At 37.9% G+C, this 18,148-nt stretch overlaps 1 protein-coding gene across 2 annotated transcripts in view; it reads right to left on the bottom strand.

Annotated features, from left to right (window-relative positions):
* Positions 1-2,505: 2,505 nt before the first annotated feature.
* The window catches only part of phf24 (PHD finger protein 24), a 31,023-nt gene continuing 15,380 nt past the window's right edge, over positions 2,506-18,148 (bottom strand). The window contains exons 4-9 of one of the 2 annotated variants that reach the window (XM_044332719.1): positions 12,071-12,149; positions 11,572-11,774; positions 11,015-11,181; positions 6,896-6,928; positions 5,154-5,231; positions 2,506-4,025 (exon numbers count right to left, since the gene is read on the bottom strand). In XM_044332719.1, the coding sequence (XP_044188654.1) occupies positions 3,929-4,025; positions 5,154-5,231; positions 6,896-6,928; positions 11,015-11,181; positions 11,572-11,774; positions 12,071-12,149 (657 nt within the window). In that variant the 3' untranslated portion in view covers positions 2,506-3,928. The remainder of the gene's footprint in view (positions 4,026-5,153; positions 5,232-6,895; positions 6,929-11,014; positions 11,182-11,571; positions 11,775-12,070; positions 12,150-18,148) is intronic. The other variant, XM_044332718.1, reaches the window with a different exon arrangement.

The raw sequence follows: 18,148 nt of genomic DNA, 5'->3' as shown, positions 1-18,148 counted from the left end.
GGTATGAACATGAACAACAAAAGGACAAAGACTGAGATGATAGTGGATAAATATTGGATCATTTTTATGACTTCATTCAGTCCGTCTATGTAGATATCACTTCATATCTACCTTATTTGATATTTTATTATTATTATTATTACATATTTAGGATAATTTACCTCTTCATAAAATTTACAACCTGAATGTCCACTTTGATAACATCCTAAACACCAGAAAGACTGAAGCTTAACCCTAAATTTAGAGAGATCCAGTAGTCTCATTTCAAACCCCATACTGGCTCATAAACCTGCTGATGAAGTCTGTGATATGACTGATGTGCTGACATTTTACTGTGGCTCCATTATGGCACTGCCTCCCCAGAGCCATGACCACACTGCGACTCTTGTTTATCGTTACTCATCCCTGCTGAGTGAACTCATCTCACAGCAGCAGCCGGCCGCATCACAACACCTTAGCCAACAGCTGGCCCTTATATGCTCTGTAGGACAAGCCAGATAACCTTTATACTGTGCTCCTCTAGATTACACATGGGGGGGTGTGACTCACAAAGTCACACTTGTTGCCTTGGCACTCTTATAGACTCACATCTGTGCATGCAACACACTTCACACACTAGTATTCATGCGATGGCACCTTTGTGAAATCCAGGCTTAAATGATATATCTGGTGGTATTCTACTTTTTTTTTTTTTTTACTGTCAAATCCTATGAAAATGCATCATTTCATCTCTCAATGCTGCTTTCCAAACTCATCAAACAGGTCACAAATATGTAGTTTCATTAAAAATAAAACATCCAGTGAATTCTTAAAAAAGATGGGCTTGGTAATGTTCATCATAGATTATTTAAACGGGAGACGATGCTTGTGTCTTTTGGGCAATATTTTCAGAGGCAGATTAATACATATTTTGTTCTTTAAAGAGTATTCACAGCAGCAGAATGGTGTATGCGAAATTTAATCAAAACTACAATGACCATGTTCATTGTTATTAAGGAACATGTCAGCTAGTGCAATGTTAGTTAAACAGTGTTTGTTTTAACAGTATTTGTTGACTGTATGAAAAATAAGGAATATTTCCAGACTTATCCTTTAACATTAGCCTCTATAGGTAAATCATGAAAACATGGCACACTGTACAGTAGGAATTTTAAACCTTGTCACTTTCTTTTACCTCTCAGTTTCACACTGCTTACTTGAAAGCTTGATTGGTCATTTGGCTTCACATCTTGTCAAGATTTGTTCTGGTCTACCAGACGTTTAAATGAACTGGAACAACTTTGTTGACTGGATGGTTCCACTGGCACCATCCATCAAACTGAATCATAACACACCATTGCAGCTGAATTACACGTCTGTGCAAGACTCTGTTATAATATTCTGTGCAGAATATTAGGACTGTCTACTGTTTTGACGATGTTGATATTCTTGGTAAATACAGGCTAAAGCGAGAGCATGGTTTCCAAGGTTACATTTCACTTTTTATTAAAAGAAGACTTATCTTTAAGCCTTTATGCAATACGTGCAAAAGATTAAAATTGGATCATTTGTGGAAGTGTCAGTAATTTGTAAAAAGTTAGAATAAAGAATCGTGATACTTGATTCTAGAAACCTCTTGAGTGGATCTGAATTGGAAACAAAAACAAAAAGAAAGAAATTAAAGCATCTTAGATGATCTATTTTTTAAATAGCCTTTCCCTGTTTTATGTCTTGCCTTTTTCAAATCTAAAAGACAGAAAAATGGCCCACAATCAAACTTGAAACTTGAAACAAATTGTTTCAACCTTGTGAAGCCTTTGTTTGGAGACATGAGGACTTGATCATAAGCTGAATATGACTAATGAAGTGAATGCTATATCACAGCTTTTCAACGATTTTTGTCATTAATCCAGTAATTTATGATGCTATTTGGGTGGGATAGCCTTGGACTAATTTAGAGCTCAAATTTCACATTTGACTCAGCATTTAATGTAGCAATTAGCCAGGTCAAGAACACCATGATTGAATCTGTTATGAAACAATTAAATTCCATTGAATATGCGCAGTAGTGTTTCTCGCTCTGGCCCCACCTGCGCATTTCCGCTTGGTCTACATTGAGATGACGTCTTTTTTTTTTTTTGCTTGTCAAGGCTTTAGGAAAAATTCACAGTACAAAGAGTAATAATTGGCTGAGCAATGGTGTCATGCAGCTCTCTTAATACATCCAAGGTCCCAAAGCTCGACAGGCATGCTGTGCCTATGCTATGACTGGACAATTGCTGCTCCAGGGAGGGGTTTATCTGACGCCAATATGAGGCATGAGCAGTATGAGTTAGATAAATCTTCAAAAGTTAGTCTTTTTAGTAGCAGAATCCCTCTTGTTACACATATGTACTGCTATGGCAAAATATTCTTGTGTTGTGGTTTTAATTTTAACCATACCATCCATCCCGATAGTAAATGTTTTTTGTTGGTGTTTGTGTTTATTGGCCATTCATACTTAATAAAGGAGAAAAGACACAAATGCAAGATTCTCAAGAAGGAGAGTAAATGCCATGCATTTATTTCAGCACTGTGACATATCCCTCAGACAATCAAAATTCATGTCATAATCACACTTTATTCACTAACAGTACCTGGCATTGAACCTTCATTTGATGTCATAAACACTACATGAAGTTCTATTTGTTACAGTATGTTTTCAGTGATTCTAGAGGCAGTTTCTTGTGCATTCAAACTGTTGTATAAACTGTAACATTATAGAATTCCATACCAACTTTTAAACAGTGCTTACGCATATTAACAAAGGACTAATGTTTGCACCAGATCTCTCGTTCTCTTTCAGTGTTTCATTATATCATTGTTGGTTATGTCACACACTAGTCCAACCACATCGCTTCGCATTCCAGTGCAAATAATGACACTAGAACAGGACCGCAGATGTTTCCACCTTGTCAAAGTGCAGCTCTGAGCACAACAGGAACACGATGAACTATATGGCAGTATATACATGTCACTCACTGTGTTAGCTTTCATTAGCGTTCACATCCTTTTTCACAGTTAGTACTTCAGAAGAATATAGATTCATGGATGAAAATGGGGGAAGAACAGAGGATACATCAGAGGATACAGGAATAAATACAGCTTTTTTAATGCATAATAATAATTTATACTGGTATGTATAGCAGTTCTCATATAATATAATGTACGCAGGTAGCTTTCATTCCTGTTTGGTATATGTTCTGATAATGGCAATAATGGCAGCTGTGGGGTTAATCTCCTCCCAGAGGTCTATCCACTTGTCAAACAGTACCAATAATGAATTTGCATGTGTCTCTGTGTGGTGTGATTAATAATTTGGCTGGCAAATAACACAATCCCATTACAGTAGCATGGAGCTATTATTAGGACATAATGACGCCCAAAGGAATGAATACTTGAAAGAGTAACAGCCTGTCACACATGAATGTACCCGCATGGAGAGGTGTGCTATGTAGATGGAGGGCCATAGAGTCTAGTACTTGTCATTTATTACAGAGTGTGAGCATCCTAGGAGCTTGTGTGCATGATCTCTACACTCAAAGTTTCAGAAATATCACTGACTGACTGACTAGTCATGAGTGGGTGCTTGTCTTCCTCCTCCTATCTCTCACATTTGTTGGAAGTCGTCAAGGTTTTGGAGTTGGGACCTGTGACAGCTGCTGTCACTTGCGTCTTCGGTATGTCAGTCAGCGTGTGTGTTGTCAGTGTTGTTGTGTTGAGGTGATGCAGAGGAGGAGAGATTCTGTCGATGGCTTGATCTGCTGTCGCTCAGTGCTTCATCCAGTTTGCTCGGTTGCCTTCCTCGCGGTGTCATCATGTCTATCTTCCTCTTCTCATCTGTAGACTATAGGGTACACCCTCTACCTCTCTCTCTCTCTCTCTGCTGGGTGCGATGGAGGATTCTGGACTATAGTGGCAGACGGATGTGCATGGCAGAACTATTGGGCCGTGCAGCCAAAATATAGATGGCACTCTCCTTTAAAAAGTCTGCCCAGGTTGCTGGCCTGTTGAGTATAGATATCATTTTTAATTATTGGAAAAAAATCAATCATTTTTTTCACAAAATAAAGTACAATATACTATACTATAAAGTTTCTATATTGTTCTTATTGTCAACAAATACCATGAAAAAGCCAACAATGAACTGATCCTGCTTACATGTATTGTTTGTGTAGCCAAACTCCAATATAGCTTAAATCCTCTGCTTTATTGACTTCCATTATTGTCCAAAAACTATTTGAAAAACAGTGAGCCTGTTTCACTGGCTGACATGTTCCTTCATTTGAAGAATAAGGGCACTGCAGTAAATTTTGAGTCAATAGAACACCCTGGTGCCTGGTACTAATTTGCCTTCTGTTTTTGTTTGTTTTTTTTAAATAAAAGTCAGCCTTGGCCTGTGCCACAGACATGTCAAAGAAGTTAGAAATCATTAAAAGAAGGACTAACACATTGTTGACTTTTCATGGAATTTGATAACAATAAGAAAAATATATGGTAATGCCAGACATTTCCTGCCACACACACAAAATTCAGCTCATAAAACTCATAATTCTGATCTGATAGTTTTGAGTCTTTAGTGTCATAATAACCTCACTAAATATGAACATGTGCAGGCATTATCCCGCACAGCATAAACCATCTTATAATAAAATGCAGTGATCATGCAGTAAAAAAAATGATTTGGTAACTTATTATAATAAGTATCTGGCCTCTGTTCTGTTGCAATTTGCCTCATGTTGCTTTGAAAATTCAGTAATAAAATGAGTCTTTGTTAGACCTCTGTCAAAGCATGTTCTGCTAATTAGTATTCAACTTAATGTGTCTCTCTTGTGTGGCTGTCTTTGTTACTGTGGCTCCCTGTTGTCACTGCCTGAAGTGTTGGTACGCTAGCGGCAATTACTGCAAAATCTTGTAATGTGGCATGAAGAAAAGTCTCAAAAGTCATGACAACACGTGCCAGAGGGGATTTGTCTACATTATTTGATGACAGTTACAAATAGTACAACAGGGAACACTGCAGGATCACAACAGTCATATTATGTAAACTGTACTATAACACTGGTATTTGCTGAAGTGCAATTATTTTGTAAGACATTTCTACACACACTCACTAAAGATACAAGAGGACAAACCTGTTGTCTTCAGTCTTACTCCTTTCACTGCCAGAGCTGGCTGGGCTGCTCTCACATATGGGGCCAACATGACTTATACTGTACCAAAGGACAAAGAATTTAAAAAAAAAAAAACAGACAGAAAAGTGTGTGTTAGCAAGTACAACAGTCAATGAAGGACAAGACCTTGCACTGAAAAAAGGGAAAAAACAAAGGAAATCATAACTCATTAAATTTTATAATATTCATTCCATCTGTTCGAACAACAGAGCACCCATGGTGATTGTAGTGGGATATACTTCACCTCACTTTAATGGCCACACGACCAGAGTCAGTGGAATTTGTTTTTCAGTGCAGCATGAAAAAAATGCTGAGTAAACAGCATTGTCAGCACAATGTATAGGGAGAGTGTGTTGCCTACATGCGTGCAAAACTGCATTCAACTATAACTCATTTGGATAAAATATTGGTGAGCCCACAGTCAGTATTTCATTGTCAGTGGGACAAATCCAAGAATAATCATGTGGTGACATAATTTTTCAAGTCTTGATCAGAGCTGCAATTATTTTCATTATCAATTAATCTCCGATTAGTTTTATGCCTAATTGAATAGTTGCTTAATCATTTAGTCTATAAAGTGTCAGATGCCCATCACAATTTCGCAGAGTCCATGTGACATCTTCAAGCAATTTGTGTCCACCAAAAGTCTAAAACTCAAAGATAATAATCACACAATGACAGAGAAAAGTGGGGAAATTTGAGAAGCTGGAAAGAGAGAATGTTTGTTATTTTTACTTGTAAATTGTAGGTAATAAATTTTCTGTCAATGTACTAATCATTGCAAAACTACTCTTGATGCTCTGTTTTCATTTTAAGGAGGAACTTGTTTCAAGATACTGCCTTAACTGTCCAAAATCAGTGAGTAACCCTAACCATCCAAAAGAAATCTTAACTCAAGGTTCCCTTTGTTCCTCAGTTAATGGAGTTTGCTCTGCTTGAGTTAGTATGTGGACCTCGAGTTAAGATTTATTTTGTCAAACTCCTATCTCCAAAATGAAGAATGAATTTTCAAACCTAATGTAGATTTAGTTTTAGGGTGGATTTTCTTTTTAATGCCTTATATAATGTGGAGCAAGAGAATATCCCAAATGATTATCTTCCACACCTATGTGAGTAATGTGTTTTTGATATTTTAGAGTCAGATTGAAGCTTTTGTAAAACACTTTTTCACTCTCACACTGTAGCTTGTAAATGTCTGTAATCCAGTGATCAAAGAGAGCAGAGCTTTCTGACTCACTCGATATTTATTTGCGTTTTAATGAGCAGGTCTTGGGTTGCATTTTAGTGTCATGTGTGGAACTGATGTGCACACCCTCACCCTTTTGGTCCACAATGTCCTCTTACATTAATATGTGAGGCTTTTAAAGTGAAGCTCCCCTAAAGAGAACAAAGGGCTTTCTTTTGATCCCTATAATTGGAGGCCAGACTGAATCTTCTCCATGCTTCCATATAACAAGACCTAATCATATGAAGGGCTCACATTGTGCTCATTAAACTCCATTCAGGGAAGCATGCTTCTTTGATTGCAGTATGCTCGTAAAGAGTTGTAGTTTGGAGTTAAGAGGGTTTTAGAGAGAGGGTTAAATTACAAATGAATTTAAATCGAGGGGTTGTCTGAGCATACTTGAGGATTGCAGAGTGCTTGAGGGTGTTGAAGGGAGGAAAAAGAAGACAAGCCATGCGCAGTGCTGAGTCACACTCACCCACAATTCATAGGAGAGCAGAGTCCCATGAGTCTGTGAGGAATGCCGCATGTTGAATAAGTGGGAGGTGGAATGGTACAGCAGAGAAGATGTGACAGCACAAGTGGTAAAAAGCAGTAACAAGCACATGCGTACACACACACACCTCAGTGGTGGAAGATGCATTTATTTCAGTGCAAATCTGAGATACTTGTACTCTTATATTTCCAGCTTATTCTTCTTTACATCTGTACTCCACACTCCATTTGTAGTTCTTACTTACCAGATTCAGATTTTACATAAAATACATAACTATAACTATATGTTTCAGTATACTGTAACACTCTGAAAGGGATCATCCTGCATAGTCAATACCTTTACTTCTGATATTTAAGAACATGACATTTCCTTAATGCAGGACTTTTACTTGTAATGGAGCACTTCCACTTTGTATTATTGCTGCTACAAACATGATTTATTTTACAGGTCCTTTAATTTGATAAAACTGGGAATCTTCCATGTAATTTCCAGGTATTTAACAGTTAACAGTTTTCTAGGACTTTTCACAGAAAGGGAGGGGGGGGGCGATTTGGTACAAATTATAAGAAAAAATGGGGGAAATGATATATTCATTACATTCCATTATATGTGGGTATAATGAATATATATAGTCATTATATTTGGGTTCCTAATTGTTAATTTTCAAAAATTCTTAATAAATTAGCAATTCTTTGACTGACATAAAAGTACTTAGTTTGTATTAGTAGTGGCATAGATTCTTTCTTAAAAAATCTTTAATGAGCATATTTTCCATGTACAACAATATTAAGATAAGACTTTATTGATCCCTGGAGGGGAAATTTGCATGTTACAGCAGTGCAGGGAACAAGGAAACAGATATAATAAATTGCACAACCATTTCTAAGAAATGTACGAAGAATGAACAGCTACAGAGCAAGTACTTTTAGGAAATTGTTGAAAAAATTAAATTTGAAACTACAACTCAACCAATTTAACTTTACTTTTCTATTTTTCTTATTATTTGTACCAAATTGCACCACCCTTTCTATAAAACTGTCCTAAAAATGAACTGTTGAATACTTCCAAATTACTTCCAGGAAATTTGTATAAAATTGAAAGACCTGTAAAATAATAGGTTACCTGCTTTTTCTGCCACTGAAACACACATAAAGCTTATTTTCCTTTCCTTATTACTCTGATGAAGTCTGTCTCTGGGTGTAAAATTGATAAAGGAGCAGTGATATTTTCTAAAACATTCATGGTATTGTATATTGAGTGTGATTCCGTATTGCATTTTCTGCTATAAATACTATTTAAAAAAACAGCTGTAGAATGTAATCCAGTAGAATAATAGCCCGGTAAAGACAGATTTTTTAATTTTCCTTTAAGCCTACAATGTTCGACTTTTGTAAAGACAGTTTGGCTGTATGGTTTTCAAGGCTGTACATTGTGGTTGAGTTGCACTGGATTGCGTTATGTTATGAAACGTGATATTGTGTCTCTCCTTTGATGCAGCTTCATCAAAAAGCATCTCAAAGGTATTTGTTGCAGGGTTGTCATAATGGATTGCCCTATACTGTACATATGTTCATGTTATTGTGTCCATACCTATAGCTGTTTCAGGGTAAGAACCTAAAAAGATCTCAGCCAAATGAAGCACAAACAGCTCTTTACTGAATTTGCCTCGAGAGTCTTCAAAAGATCCAAGCAAATACAGCAAGTGCTTCATCTAATAAATGACAATTTATTTAAAGCAGGAATTCAGTCAAACTCAGCATCAAACAGGCAGGCAGCTAAGTGCCTGCTAACGACAACTGAGTGGCAGCACAGACAACATTAATGAGTAAAAGACATTACTTTGGTGCCTTCAATATGAAGGGAGAAACTGGCTATATTTATTTTCCATTTTTACTTGTTTCAGCATCATTTAAATGTATTTGATTTGATCAAAGCAGAAGCACTGACAAACACAGGCTTTATTAAGTCCCTTTGCTATTTCTTTATTAGTATATTTCACTGGTGTGAGCATTTACTGTATTTTATTCCACACTGCTCAAAGTGCCAATCAAAAACAATGCCTTTTATTCTTCAGTGATAGAGAAAACAACATGCCCAGTCAGTGCACACTGGCTTGACATTTTCAGTGTCAACGTAATGAAGAGAAGTAAACAAAATGTCCAAGTGACTGTGGCAATGGCAATCAGATCTCCCAAAGACTCGACAATGTGGTGATTTAGTCGACCCTGCATGACCTTGAGGGACTTTTAGTCGAAGCAGATCACGGGGTTGTAGCTGTGGTTTTTGATTTGGCACACTGGACAAGGGGCATGATAAATAGTAAATGCTTACACACCAGTGCAAAAACTCAAAGGAGTACAGGTTTGTTGAAATCTTGTTTTAATGAATGATTCATATTCTGTGAATTCATTTCATGTGAATAAGCATTTCTTTTTGTTTACTTATTTTATTTATGACTATTTTCTTCTCCTTCAACATTTGGAAGCTTGATGCTATGAAAATGATGTAATCAGCGAATGGTGCAGTGGAACAAGCATGCATGTATTAACTTTGTTTCTCCTCCTCCATTTTTAAAGCTAACATGACTTGGCTGTTTTTTAGATACAAAGATAGAACACATTTTCTTGACAGCAACTCCAACAGTGGAGCCCTGCAGCCTAGTGAGGTTTTGAGTTCACAGACTCACGTGGATGGGATTTACCTTAAAGCTTCTGTATGGATCTCTTACTGATAAATGCACATTTGCCACAGTGAACGAAAATTTGTTTTAATTAGTTTCCATCTTCAGGTTTTGATTGAAGGCATTTACTCTTTAAAGATAATTTGGCAATCTAAGTTAATGACATCAACAGCATATCAGGTTTTCCACTTTCCCACTCACAGCTTGAACATGAATGAAGTGACCCTGGGGTTAATCTCTGGGATGAAATCAGTACTACACAAATTTATGGACGCAGTGTGACAATTTCCATACACTGATTCAGACGCATTACCATACCATCTTAGCAATATGATGATGAAACTTTAAACTATGATGATGCTTTATAATGTTACATTTTAAAAGGTATATACAAATAATACTTGGGAAGAATTTAAACAAATATAGTTACATGAATTATTAATTTGGTAAGTATAGCAGTTTTGGAAGTAGTATTCTTGCTTTTAAAATACAGAAATTGAAATAAATGCATACAAAAATGCAATGAATACAAATCCAAGTCTAAGAAAATAAATCTATTATAAAATGGTAATTTGATGCTATTTTGAAAACCTCATCTCAGTTGGTATCATCCCAAAGACTGTGGGCTCTAGTAGCAAAAACATAATTAGTATTTGATTATAGGCTAAACTTATTTCGTCCTTAGATCTCATGCTGCATCAACATGGAAATTACCAAATATGTAGTAAGAAGCAAGAGGCAGTCGGGCATTTTACATAAACAAGAACTGACATCTAACCTAAGTTTGATAAATTCAAGTTGGAAGAACAAGTACTGCAACACCGTACTGCAGTACTTAAAGAGAGCACCTAAAACACAATTAAGTTGTGGATAAAATGTAGAAACAAAGCTGCAAACTGAACATTTAAATTGGTAGAGAGAATCTAGAGTCATTGTTCATTTGGGTTCTTGCAGGTTAGCCAGAGTGAAATCTATTTAACATTAAAAATTTTCTGTTGTCGAACACTGATGCTGAAAACTGTCTCAACTGATTTTATCATTTGATATTTTGGGCAAGTAAAGCTGTGTGTCATCTGCAAAGCAACAGAAATGGACACTGTTATTTCAGATCATGCCAACCAGATGACCCACACGTAATAAGAACAGAACACAGTTTGTTTTCTTGTTTCCAGCTTCTTCGCTATCTCTATTCCCTAAGCAGCTAAACCTTTTTCCCTCAGCCAGTTGGCATACAATGAGATCCCAAAACTCCTCCCAGACTTGTATATAGACTTGTGCAATTTTTTTTTTATCAATCTTGAAATGGAATACTTCAGATTGTTTTCTCAAAGCATTCAACATAAAGCTCTAGTTTTGAAATTTACTATTAACTTTTGAGCATAGACTGACTGCATTTACTGACTCTCGTTTGGTGTGCTCACCTCACATTGCACGACTGCGAGTCTTTGTTGAGCTTGTGGAACCAGGACTGCTGGGCCTGGCGGCATTCTGCTCTTGTGATCACACCATCTTTATCCAGGTCCAGACCAAGGAACACTGACCGTGCGTTGTCTCTTTCCTTGGCAGTCAACAGGCGCATCAGTGAGTTCTAGGAAAAATGAAATGTGTGTCAGATCAGGTGACCTGGATCACTTTAAATCACTCATATTAATTCCACTCTCCTTTTATGATTTCAATTGCTGTAACTTAGGGGCCTGGCAACGGTATTTTTAGGGCTGATTTATTTAACCTTAATCATTCTCAATCACATTAGCACTGTCTGACATAAGCTGCTGGCTCTGCTTTACCCCACGCTACCCCAGAGTCACACCAAATTGCAAATTTAATCTCCAAAGCCATAAACAAAGCACAATATTTAAACCGTTGTGTGGCAATCAAGTAACAATAAAAAAAATATTAATTCAGGTCGGGTGGGTGAAGGCCAAAATTTTGGCAGCATTTGAATATTTCAACTTGTTTCTCCATTCCAATACTTTACCTCAGTGCGGAACTTCCTCAGCACTGCCAAAGACTCAAAATAGAGGAAGTCCGACCATTCAATGTGACCCTTCTTCTCAGGATCCAGGGCTGCAAACTGGGCCAGGACTTCTTCCTCTTGTTCATCAGTCAGGTCCTTATCAAACTGCTGCTTGGATACAAAGTGGTGGTACTGCAGCAGCTCATCTGACACCAGGCATGACTCTACAGCGGCAAGGAACAATTCATCACATCAGACCTAATTAGTCACTGAGCAGTCTTCCAGATATAATTAACTTACGGTGCCTTAATTTCTACAAAGGCAAGACCACCTCCGACGGATTGCCCTCCACCCAAGCCGCAAAACAATACCACGCATTTGGACATATACACAATACATACACACACATCCCTATAAATAGATTCCCTAGTTGCCAACATGTCCAATGACATTGACAGTGTCACCAGCACCTGCTGCAGTTTAACAAAATGTATTTTTTAACCTTGATTCAGTGGCTCACCTGGGATGATCTTGCACTGCTTGAATGTCTCCATAAGGCTGTACATCTCTTCATCTGTCAGGAGTAGGTTCAGATTATCCTGCACAAAAAGGTGAAACGAGGACAGAGAATTACACTTAATAAAAAAAGAAAAAAAAGTGATGTAATACACTGTTTTTTTTATAGTCAGTGGCAAATTACTTTAATAAGTGAGTGTGCTCTAATTATAGGGAGTTGGCCTCCTACAATTAGCTACAAGCATATGAAGTAGGCTATTGGATTGTGAATTCATTTTCCAGCAACTAATCTGTTTCCCAGGTGATACGCATGATGTGCTGTTCTATTTCATGTCCTTTTCATAATTGTATCATTATTAAATTACCACAATGCAGATTACCACTATGCTTGATATTTCACTCAAATTTTCATATATTCAAACAAACCCATCATGTCTTTCTCCTCTTTCAATTAAATCCAGGTGTCTAGCACTGTACACTCATCCTACTTTAATGGCAAAGGGCAGATAAATATATACATTTCTTCCCAGTCTAGTGTAGACATCAGCAAATCCACAGGCAAGAAAAATCACAGGAGACACTGATTTGATTATTTATATTTGTATATTATTTGTACATTATTTATCAGATAAGTGGCATGATGAAACTTTAATGATGCCTTTGGGATTATTGAGGTAAATAAATTCCAGTTTGTTTCCATAGTCCTTAATCACAATCTGTCAGGGCTTCATAAAAGCCACACTCTGAAATATAAGTATATATATAAATAATATAAATGTGCCAGTGCAAACATGTTTTTCACTGTCTTGAATTACCTAGTCCTTCCTTCCTGCTAATATTTGGGTGCTGCAAGTGGGTGGTTCTGCTTAAAATACTTATTATGAAGCACATCTTGGATACAGGAATCTCACTAAGAAACATAAGATCCATCATTCATTTATTTATTCATGCACTCACTCATTCAGGATTGCCCTACATCTGCCCCATTCCAAATCTAAAAATGACACAGGATAATAGACTCACTTCCTGTCTGCAACAGTCCTAAAAAATGCATGGATGCAGTCTGGGACACCATGTCCTTGTTAAAATTTGACATATATAATTTTAAAAGAGGTTAACCAAGTAAGAAGTATCTGAGCTGAGTGACAGCTGTGGCCACAGACCAGCCAATGAAGAGCTATTGGTAGCTGTTGAAAAAGCCTCCATGCTTTCTCTTACATACTCATCCTCTATTGGCTGCTCTTGGCAGTTTTGCAGTTTTTCTACAACTACCAAAGTCACTCAAAAGTCCAACATGGTTAAATTTCAGGAAAGGAAAACAATTTCAGAATAACAATATAGTATGCACACCAGAGCTGTAGTACCAAAACTCAACTGTAGCAATTCTGAATCATCTCAAAGAGTAACCAGCTATTTGTACAAGTGGGGAAAATGGACTAAACCAATGTGACATTACAACAATCAGTGTAGTCCCATAAAAGTTGGCCCATCATCACAAGAAAAATGACAGTATAGGTCTAAAACTCAGCCAGCAAAAATGACCTATAGTTAAGTTTACACCATTACGTAATTATGACCCAGCGAAGTGACCCAGTTCTGATGACATCAATATAAGGTGACAATTTGCCTTATTAGAAAGAGGGTTGGGATATTTTTTTTAAAAAAACATAACAACAATTGCTGTGGTGTACTGTTGCCATGATGACGAAGGTTGCATAACTTTGAGAAAGTACAAACCATTTTTCAAGTGATCAGTTTAACCCAAACTATGATCTTTCCCTAACCCTAACCAAGTGGTTATTGTGCCTAAACGTAACCAGGCCTTAACCAAAACATTGTCACACTATAAAACATAATTCATTTGTAACAGTGATTTGTAACAGTTTTGAAAAGAGGCATATTACGCATCTAGGGGTCATTCTGAGAACCCTCCTATTGGTCATTCTGGAATGCAGGTACAATTGACCTATGTGGTTCTTTCATTATGAGAATATGTTGATAAAAGTTTAGCGAACAGGTGGCTAACATTAAGGTTTGGAGCACATAAACATATAGTATACTTGTGTTCATGTTGCTTTGTGTGTACATTAAGGAGGCTAAGACTCAATGCAGTTTGTTACATAAATTATTTCTTGTTTTAGAGGTATCTTGTTCCTGCTCACTTCTACAGATATAATGTGTTATACATGACAATGCATTCAAATCTACAATGTGTCACCAAGTGTATCACCAAGTCAAATGTACCATGCTGTCATTATTGTGGGCAATAATCAGCTAGGTCAGTGGATGTAAAAGTGGGGTCCGGAGAGCCCCAGGGGTCCTTGAGGGGGCTCCAGGGGGTCCCCGGGTTAACACAATGACAGAATGTATGACTATTTTGGTCATGGATTTCATACACTTTCTATTATAAAACATCTGAAAGCAATAATCTTATCTAATGGGGGACCATGGGTCACAATCTTATCAAATGGGGGTCTGTGGTCTAATTTGTGTCAGTTTAGTGGTCCTTGACATGAAAAAGTTTGAGAACCACTGAACTAGGTGATTCCCACCTCTCGTGCACAGTATGTTACATCAGATATCAAGCTTGAAATGCAGCAGATCACCTTTGGACACTGGTTGTTTCCATTGCCCTCAGTCCCCAATGGCGCCTTAATGCATGGGCTTACTGGGGCTCAAGCCCCGGGCCCTGGAAGACCAGGGGCCTCACGAGACATTAGCTTAAAAAAAAACAAAAAAAACCAGTAAACACGATGTAGGAGAATAAGCTACCTGTGATGCGGGGGCGGACGTGATGAGGAGTGAATCGTCTCGCTGTGCTTCAACACTCTTTGTAAAAACATGATTTAAATCATTACGTTGGTTTGAACATGGCGGTGCGATACCAAGCAGCAGTAAAAGTTTTCATTGTCAATGTAAAGACACTGAAAAGGACAACAGAAATATCTCATGGACTTGGAGGAGGATGTTGTGGCAGAAGTGATTCAATTTTGGGAGTTTGTGCGCAATGATGAGAACACATCGGCAATTGGAGACAGAATCAAGAAGTACGCAGTGAAGAAGACCATAAGAAAGCGCTTTTGAAGGTAAGACAATATGTTCTTTTTATACTGGTTCTTTGCTTGTGATATTTGCAGGTTTTTAAATGAAAAGGCTGATCCTCTTGTGTTTCCACTGTGCACACAGGCCTACTTGGCTAATAACCTCGCTTTGTCTTGACTTATCGTTGACGTATTGTCTTATTTTTCAGAGTTTCATACTCTTTACTGATAAGGAGGGCACTTCACTATTAGGGAGTTGTGGAGTTTGACTGTGTGGACTTTGTGTGTTCTCTCCATGTTTGCGTGGGTTCCACCGGGTGGTCCGGTTTCCTCCCACTATCAAAAACATGTATGTTAGGATTAATACTCCTGTCAGTGCCCCTAACCACTGGCACTAGCAAAAAGAACTGGAGTTGGTCCCTGGGCACTGCACTGTGGCTGCCCACAGCTCCAAGTGCGTGTGTATAGGATGGGTTAAATGCAGAGGATCAATTTCCCTGATTTAATTGAGAAGACTGATCATTTTATGTTGCTGCTGTGCAAACAGGCCTACTTGGCTGATGTAATCTAGCCTTGTCTTGACTTATTGTTGATATATTATCTTATATTGATGACTTTCATATTGTGTTGACTAATTAGGAGGGCAGTCCATTTGTCACTGTCCACTGACGCAGGGTGCTGAATTAATGTTGCCGTGGCAACATTGGCGGGGCTGGGGGGGGGGGGGGGCATGGGGGCTCCAAAACGTCCGTAGCCCCAGGGCCTAAAGTAATGTCGAGGTGTCCCTGTCAGTCCCAGTTCATCCTCCTGTGCATGTGTGAAATTAAGTGTCATATTTGTCTGCGAGGCACCTCAGGTGATAATTTAGGATTACTTATGTACGCAATCTCCCATAAAACAGACATAATTTTCCTTACCCACATGAGAGGTGTTGAAAATTGCATCACATTCATAATATTTGGCTTTATCTCTCCATTATCTCACTCCTCCTCTGTAGCTTTAGCCTTCAAAGATTTACTGAGTTTGCTTCTTTAAACCTGTAAATGCAGCTTTAAAAAAGTCTTTTATATGTGACTACATAGCCTACCTTCATTTTTTATGTGTTTTTTTACATTATTATATTCATTGCTACTTTTAGTGTGCTGCATCGAATTAAGCTTGTAATTACTAACACTTTCCCACAGGAATTCAGAAAGTATATGTATGTATATATTATTATTGTATGTGTCTGAAATTCTAAAAGTGAGATGAGAATCAACAAGATCAAAAAAGTGATCTTGCTGTCATTAGGACACTGCTTCCTCTGATTGCTCTTTGCCAGACATGTTTTCTGTGCATCTCTAATCTGCAGTACTATTATGTTCATCAAGCGTTACCCCTTATAATACTGGCTGTCTGAAAAACAATGAAATTGGCCATCTGCTATGGATGCCATGATGGCATTGTTATGTCTGTCTAATAACACTTTCTAACTTTCTATTTTTTTAACCTTTATTTATTCAGGGAAGTTTCACCGAGAGTAATCCTCTCTTTTGCAGGAACACCCTGATAACATCCACACAGTTACACACATTCACATCTGGAAGCTGCCCAGTACAACCACAGTCTGATCTGCTGGCCACTGAGCAGCTCCACTGGAGTAGTTGAGGTTAACGGCCTTGCTCAAGTGCACCACAGAGGTGGTAAGTGAGGGAGGGGCAAGTGCTGCTTTTTCACTTTCCCCACCCAAAATTATCCTGCTGGTCCAGGGATTGACCTTCCACTCGCAAGCTTGCTTCTCTAACCATTAGGCCACCACTGCCTTAAATATATTCTTTTGATGTCACATTAAAATGAGCACCCTTAACACTGTGTGTGTAACACCTGCTTACAGCAACTGGAAAATCTGTTCTCTAGGACAGAAAAAGACCCCCAAGGAAGAAAATACAATCATATAACTCCACTCTGTTCAATGCAAAATTCCTTGTATTTGCAAACCTACTTGGTGATAAACCTGGTTCTGTTACTGATAAAAACATCACTTCTAATCTTATTCTGGCAGCTTGTATAAATAGTAATTTGAGACCTGTTCAGAAAAATGACACCATTGGTTGTTTGTTCAAACAGCTTTAAATAAAGCATGTTTAGGCACAGTGCCAGAGCAGGAAGTCAAATATATATTCTTATTACTGATTTTAAAACTGTACTACTAAATATTTCTACATTAACAATGAATGATAACCATGTGTAATATGTAAGGTGTCATAGTGACATAACCAAAGAGAGATATCACCCCACCCTGCAATTCCATTCAGTTCTGTTCTGCGGAGGCTTTTCGTCACTTTTAGCTCATCCTTTTGCAGTCTGCACTCTCATCAACATCATCATCAAGCAGCTGTTTCCAGTGGAGCAGCTCCCTGTGACATCTAGCAGCTAAAGACTCAGATAGTTTTCTCAGGAAATGATGGGAACCAAACCAGAGCTAAAACGAGAGTGAATACTGGACAAACATTCATCAGGTGAACAGAAACACAACATCAAATGAATTCTTTCTCCATGTTAGCTGGATGTGAAAATAGACTTTTTTTAACAAGTTTTCCATAACAACAACATATGGTATTAAAATGTCTCTAGCTTGTTCCACTGCTGCCCAGTGGCCAAAAAATCAATGAACACTCTACTATTACCTACAGTTTATTCTCTATCATTTAAATAGTGGAACACTAACTGAATAAAAGGTATTCAGGATGATGAAAGAGAAGCCAGAAGCCACCCTTTAACGAGGACTCCTCAACTTTAACTGAAGCATGACATTGATTTGCCTGTAAGACCCTTAGGAGCTAGCAGTAAGCATCAAAAAAGAAGTCAGTGTTGTAATGATAGAGAAGCTTGTGCACAAGAACCCTTCCTCTGTCTGATTGGCTGCCACTGAGCCATACATGCAGCAGCCTGCTTTGAAGGCTGACTGTAAATCCACTGTCAAGGAAACCCAATCCATCTGCCAGCAGCAGTCTCCTGTGCCTGCGTGAAATTAAATGTCAGATGCTACAGAAGTGGGGGAT

Source organism: Thunnus albacares, chromosome 18 (assembly GCF_914725855.1).
Source record: "Thunnus albacares chromosome 18, fThuAlb1.1, whole genome shotgun sequence".
Classification (NCBI taxonomy): Eukaryota; Metazoa; Chordata; class Actinopteri; order Scombriformes; family Scombridae; genus Thunnus; species Thunnus albacares.
Note: the sequence above shows the minus strand (reverse complement) of the source record. Positions and strands in the feature narration are given on the sequence as shown.